The sequence below is a fragment of the Ammospiza nelsoni genome, chromosome 5 (genome assembly GCF_027579445.1).
Source record: "Ammospiza nelsoni isolate bAmmNel1 chromosome 5, bAmmNel1.pri, whole genome shotgun sequence".
In the NCBI taxonomy this organism is placed as follows: Eukaryota; Metazoa; Chordata; class Aves; order Passeriformes; family Passerellidae; genus Ammospiza; species Ammospiza nelsoni.
The window spans coordinates 65,187,110-65,194,081 of record NC_080637.1 but is presented as its reverse complement, the minus strand read 5'-3'; the positions used below and the strand labels follow the sequence as shown (position 1 = coordinate 65,194,081).

The 6,972-nt window shown below is 35.3% G+C and overlaps 1 protein-coding gene across 1 annotated transcript in view; it reads left to right on the top strand.

Annotated features, from left to right (window-relative positions):
* Positions 1–669: 669 nt before the first annotated feature.
* Positions 670–6,972, top strand: part of IGF1 (insulin like growth factor 1) — a 51,680-nt gene continuing 45,377 nt past the window's right edge. The window contains exons 1-2 of the mRNA XM_059472788.1: positions 670–894; positions 5,149–5,305. Of these exons, the coding sequence (XP_059328771.1) occupies positions 832–894; positions 5,149–5,305 (220 nt within the window). The 5' untranslated portion in view covers positions 670–831. The remainder of the gene's footprint in view (positions 895–5,148; positions 5,306–6,972) is intronic.

The window sequence follows — 6,972 nt, the reverse complement described above, 5'->3', positions numbered from 1 at the left end:
CATAAAGCTATTTTGCCCTATTTACAAGTAGTTCTCAACAATTCTGTTATTTTTAGCAAATTACAAACTGCTGTTTTAGGGTTAATCACGGAGAGAGTTGGAGGTTTTAATTGGTAGTCACCATATAGGCATGCCAAGTTTAATAACATAAAAACACATTAAGGGAAAAGTAGATAACTGCCTGCCTTTTGCTACTATATAAATAAAATACCTATGCTGCTATGCATAAATAAAATGTGTATTTAAATATGTACACAAAGGTATGCATATATACAAACATTGCCCATCCATATTTAAGTTTTCATATATTTGAAATGCAGACACACATAAATACAAACGCACACACACAGCTACCTGAAAGTTAACCAGAATACATTTTCTTATTTTTCATGGCAGCACAAGCTCTTTTTGTCTGCTAACCCCTCAGTCACTAATTCACATTCTTTTAAAGGGAAAAAAAAATATGCTTCTGTGCTCTAGTTTTAAAATGCAAAGGTATGATGTTATTTGTCACCATGCCCAAAAAAGTCCTTACTCGGTAACTTTGCCAGAAGAGGGAGAGAGAGAGAGGCAAATGCTCCCCCAGCTGTTTCCTGTCTACAGTGTCTGTGTAATGTAGATAAATGTGAGGATTTTCTCTAAATCCCTCTTCTGTTTGCTAAATCTCACTGTCACTGCTAAAATCAGAGCAGATAGAGCCTGCGCAATGGAATAAAGTCCTCAATATTGAAATGTGACATTGCTCTCAACATCTCACATCTCTCTGGATTTCTTTTTTCTCATCATTACTGCTAACAAATTCATTTCCAGACTTTGCACTTTCAAGAAGCAATGGAAAAAATCAACAGTCTTTCAACACAATTAGTTAAGTGCTGCTTGTGTGATTTCTTGAAGGTAAATCTTTATTACTATTTCAAATATTTTTTTAGTTTTATTTTGCTGTGTATTGTCTGCTGCTGGCTTGAGGAGTATTGTGCACTTTTCAATAACATTATTTTAGAACTGAGAATTATTTATAAATTGCTGAACATGCAATTTTATGTGATCTGGAAAATGGCTGTATGTAATAGTTGCAATTACATAGATAACTGTAAGGGTAAACTATTGCAAATACCTGTCTTAAATTTCACTTCTATGCAGAGAACTTTGTAATATTTCAGTTATGTCATTATTAAAAGGTCCACTTACATCATTGTCTATATTGTTAATGAATGTTTCTGAAAACATGAATTTTTAGCTATTTTCTGCAGGTGCAGGGTTTTATAGGAAAAAAGGTACTATTCACATGTTAAGTTTCTGCAGTTTTATTATACACAATTATAGAGAAAACGTTCATGCTTTCACAAGGAAACTTTTAAGGGATGTTGTCACTGCAGCAATTTTCTGGCAGCATCGTGGCATTTACTTGGTTTTTGCTTTCATAAATTAAAAGTAAATGAGAAGTTCAGTTTGTTTTCTACATTAGAAACCAGCTGCGACTCTTGCTGACCTTGCATATTTGTACAGCTTAAGCAATTGTACATAAAGAAAATGGAAATTCCTTTACATGTTCATCTCCAAGTTTTCCCTTCTAGGGAGGGCTTTCTCAGGAAAGTTTGCATGTGAAGTTTGATGTTATGACCCTATAATTTCTGCACAATAATATAAACTGTCTTAAGGTAAATTTGACTTCGGTAGGTGCATTGACCTCTGTTTCTGTCAGTTGGCTCGAGTCCAACTTTCCATTATCTGCAAATTTATATCCTTCAAGAACTTTTTTTCCCCTTAGTATTTTGCAAGGATATTTATGGAGTTGAAAGAATTATCTTATTTTAATTGCTTAGGGCCTAATATTTTTTTTAAGTTGCTCTTAAACTTAAAACACACTTATCTCATTCCTTAATGACCTAATTACAGATCTGAAATTGCAAGGGATGAAATCATTCCCTTAATGTATAAATGGGCATCCTTTCCAATATACTTGAAAGAAGGAGGGTTGGGGTTTTTTTTAAGTATTGAGCAAGGCACTAAGAGACATAAAAGTAATGTGCTAGTTCCTCAGCTGTGCATCCTGCCAAGCTGCCTTGGAATCAATGGAACATATTGATTTAGGTTAGCATGTAGCCCAGATTCTCTGCTCAAAGTTAACAGTATTTAAGCCTAGATCCACTCCAGAGTATATATGCTTTATTTATATAACAATACCAGTGAATACTGATATTTCATAATAAATGCACATTTCTACTATGGCTTGATAATCAGGCCCAGCCCCTCTGGAATAAAATGTAATTTTGAATATATAACTCTTGATTTCTTGCTGTAGCATATAGTCTCCAAAAAAATGTTGCCTCCTGCACGATACTTATAATTCTTGCAGATGTTATTACATGTTACTGAAATGACCAAGCATGTGAAGAATTCTTATGCACAACTTGTGTGAAGTGACAATCTGTTAAATGAAGGGGGCTTACATAGAAGAATTAAGAAGTGACTGAGATGCAGAGTGTTCATATATGACATTCCTTTGTAGTGCTACTCTTCTGGACTACTAAAAGAGCAATGTAGCAAAAGCTGGCTATTTTACTGAAAAAAAAAAAGGAAATTCCAGCTGTGAAAATATGGTCAGTCATTCTATGCAAGTAAAAGAAGTGCTTAACCAGGCTCATCTTGAACTTGTATTCAATTTCCTAATGTAATTAGATGCTTCAATAAACCCCACCCACACGCCAATGCGTTTTCTTTTAAGCTCTCAACTTTCTAGTCAGATTGGGGATAATGTAAGTACCCTGCTTGATGGTAGAGAACCTGCAGCAATATTGGATTACAACTCTGTATTTCCTTAAGAATATTCCCCTCAGATACAAAGGGGTACTTGGATTTTATCACAGGCATATTGAATCAATTAATGTTGTGTTTAATTAAAATGATGAAGTAAAGTTAAAGGTTTAAACTGTGTTTTGGAATTTGCTTTAATGAAACAGTACTTGATTTGTCAGACAATTGATTGAACCTCAGAAACATGTGAGCCTGTTTTCTTTTCTGCAAAGTTTTTACTTGTTTGAAAGTTTTTGACTGTTGTTAAATTTGGAGATAAAGTTAGAAATTCTCTGTGGTTTATACTGTGCAGCCTTTTTTGGCTTCCACTAAAGGAAAAACAGTAGATAATCTGTTTTGTCGTAGTTCAGTGCTGATATTTATCTGAAAATGCAAGCCAGCTGAGAAGTCTTTAAAAGTAAAAAATTGTTAAATGTCTAAAATTTATGTTTATTTCTGGACCAAATGTTATACGAGAACAAATTGTTAAATACATAATGTTCTTGTATTTGTAATGTCTTTCAGCTTTCTGAGGCAGTGTGCTAAACAGCTTTCTGCTTTACCTCCTCAGAACTGGGAACCATCTTAAACTGCAGGTGCATCACATTTATTTTATAAATTCAAAAATATGGCAAAGGAAAAAAGAAATTGTTGTTAAGATATGGAATCATTGCAGGAAATAGTGCCTCATGTTATCATCATTCATTTACAATCTGATCTTTCTCCATCTGCCATTGAAGTCATGACCATGCATTTGAGCTTGTTGGGGTTTGCATGGCAAAGTTGGCTAAAGACACTTGTGAATGGGAAAGTAATTATTCTTTTTTCTTTTTATGATATATCATGGGATTTAAAATTATTCATTATTTTTACAGTGGAAATAAGAGACTCATCCAGAAAGGCACTAAGATCTCTTGCCAAGAAAATAAGAATTCTTAAAAATTATTGACTAAAAAAGGCTCAATATCACACTGGATCAGATCCCAATCGATCAGAAAATAGATAACTACATCTTTTTTTCAAAAGTTTGGTGAAGAAATATTAAAGATTAAGTGGTCCCTGAACCCCTGAAAGAAACTTTAGGGAAGATGAATCATTTTACTTTCAATTACTTTGCACTAGACTGCTAACACAAAGCAGTTTTAAGCCAAGTTTAACTGTATGTGGAAGACAGATTTGTAACTTCTTACCTGACTGCAATGCTAATGTTAACCTTAAAAGAGAATGAAATTAAATGCAGATTTACACCTTTCAAAACTATCATTTTTGGCAAGTGATCTAAACAAGCTCAAAATATGCATTAAGCACATTACCCAGTGTCCTGCTACTATTGTAAATATCTTTTCTTAATATTAAAAGAAAAAGCTATCTTCTTTGCATGTTGGGTAAGAAATTGGGTGGACATAAAGGGATACAAAAATAAGTGACTAAATGGATTGGTGCAATTTTACACCCATTGAGAACTGGTCTTTCTTTGGTCATAAGTAGAGGAAGATAGTTTGTAATCAAATGTAAATGAGAAAAGAATTATCACCTCTGTATTAACCTCATGGCCACATCTGCCTATGAGGGGATAATGAAGGTCTATGAAGTATAGCTCCTTAAAACAAGTAAAACTAGAAATCTTTAATGGTTTAAAATTCACACTCCTGTTAATTTCTCAAATGTTTGCCTGCTAGTAACAGGGAACTGAAAGAGTGAATGAATGTGGTCTTCAGCTACAGAAGATCCCACATCAATTCCTGTAACTTTGGCAAGTTGAACCTTCCAACATTTTTGGTTTTTCCTGGTGTTTTCCTTTCTAAGGTGGCTGGAGAACTGTGGTGTGCTAATAATGAACTATTTTTCTATTGGGCCAAATTTCCTTACAGCAAGTTTAGAGCCCTTTATTCTTCTGACAATGTTGATTTTAGTTTAAACAGCCTTTCTCCATCCTATGCCACCCCCCATTTCCCACAGTACATTGGCAGGCACCTATCATATTCCCTCTTAGCTTATCTGGTCTGAGACAAACCAGTTCAAGGTTGCTTTCTTTATTCATATTATTCCAGGCTTCCCTTTGTTTATTCCACTCTTCCATCTTTTGCTTTCCAAAAGCAAATATAAGTCATAGATACTACAGGGTTCCCTAACTAGATGTGATTGCGAGAATTCACCAGAATAAATAATCAGTTTCCAAAATACATAGACAAGAACATGTAGGCGGTTGCAAAATCATGGAGAGACATTTCCTGATACCATGCTTATTGTCCAAGAAATCACAGTACATATTCATTCTCATTCACAAGGGTGCAGGAGTCATTTTTTGTAAGACTCTTTGGGGAAATTCTGACACTGCTTCTGCTTCCTTGGCAGGTGAAGATGCACACTGTGTCCTACATCCATTTCTTCTACCTTGGCCTGTGTTTGCTTACCTTAACCAGTTCTGTTGCTGCTGGCCCAGAGACACTCTGTGGTGCTGAGCTGGTTGATGCTCTTCAGTTCGTGTGTGGAGACAGAGGCTTTTACTTCAGTAAGTGCTCCCTTTCTTTCATTTAACTGCTAAACACTGTCATGTAATCCACTGGAGTCTGCAAGTGCTGTAAATGAGCTTAGCTATGATCATCCAGGCTGCCAGCTAGGACTGGTATCTTATAGGACTGGAAGATGCTCAAACCTTCAGTTACCATAAAGCCTCAGTGAGGAATAATATTGTGCCTGTGTTAAACCTCTCTGACTTTCTGATAAATTTTTATTTTCAGACTTGTTATTGTTTCTCACCACTTTCCAGCTGTCGCTATTTCACCTGCCGTGTTCCTGCTTTCCACTGACCTGTCACTGAAATCAAATGAATGAGAGCAAATACCAAACCCAAGACACTCATGAGGCAGAACTACATGTACCTGTTATGTGAGACGGCTAGTAAACACTTTAAGTGCACACTTTTTCATATTAAAAACACACTAAGCTTCAACATCTGGTTTAAAAAAAAAATGAAGAGCTGGAAGGCAGCAAGCAGAAAGTTACTGCATCCAAGTATCCACATGCTTCATCATTTAAATACAGGTGGAGGGAAATTCATGTGTGGTGAGATAATAAAGACTATCATCAGTACAGGCAACAGATAAAATTAACTCTGCAATAGTGAGGATCAAGAAATACTCAACTTTTATGTAACAGAAATCTATTTCTGATTTTCAGCTATTTGCCACTTAAAGTTAATGAAACGTTTAGTTAGGAATATATTAATTCTGAACACATTCATTAACACATTTCTTCAAAACATGGTAGAATTTGTGCTCCTATAGCCTCTGAAGCTAGCATGTACTATTAATAACAATATGTATTTCTCTGATATCCTTGATATTCCTTCATGGCTGAAGCTTCTTGTCTTCTCTGCTACCATTTTTGTTTTTCTGATCACATCCACCCTATTCCTATTTATTTCTATTCATGGAGTCACTGCTTTCAATGTTTTCTCCTTGCTTGCAGTAAAAACAAATTCAGACTCTTGCACTTCTAAATTACAGAAAATTCTAATTTCTTCAACATATAAATTGTAGAGATTTTCACTATCTTTTTGGCATATTTTATTAAAGTTCACTTTTGGAACCTTAATTTTACATATACAAAGTAATCCACTATTCACCAAAGAACCTTTCTTTTCTGTATTTAACACCTCAACTCCTGTGAATAAGCACCTACTCCAGGGTGCTGTTCAGCTTTGTATTCTGGTGCTAAACACAGTATTAAAAGTACTGGAATCTCTCATACAGGAATTTACATTTTTCTACAAATTCATCAGGTGTTCATTTATCCACCAAAATCTGTTGTGTTTATTAGCAGCAGAGTTAGGGATTATTTGAGTGTCCTACAAATGTTTTATTGCTGGAGTGTATGTAAAGACTGTCATCTCCCCGTCCTGTTTCTGCACCAGAAAACATTGAGACAATACATATAGAACAGCAGAGCAACTGTTCTTTTACTGTGGACGAATCTCAGGTGTTTCTCTACCAGCAAAATGTTTGCTGCTGGTTCAGAGACCTCTCATGCTTGCTTTCCACAAGAGAAGCTGTTACTGCCCAGCAATCAGACCTACTGTCAGGTGTACTTTGTGATCCTCAAGGTAAGAGGTCATGTGAAATGCTAATCATTAGCAATAACTCTCTTTGCTTTCAATCTCAGTTATTCTAAGGTTTC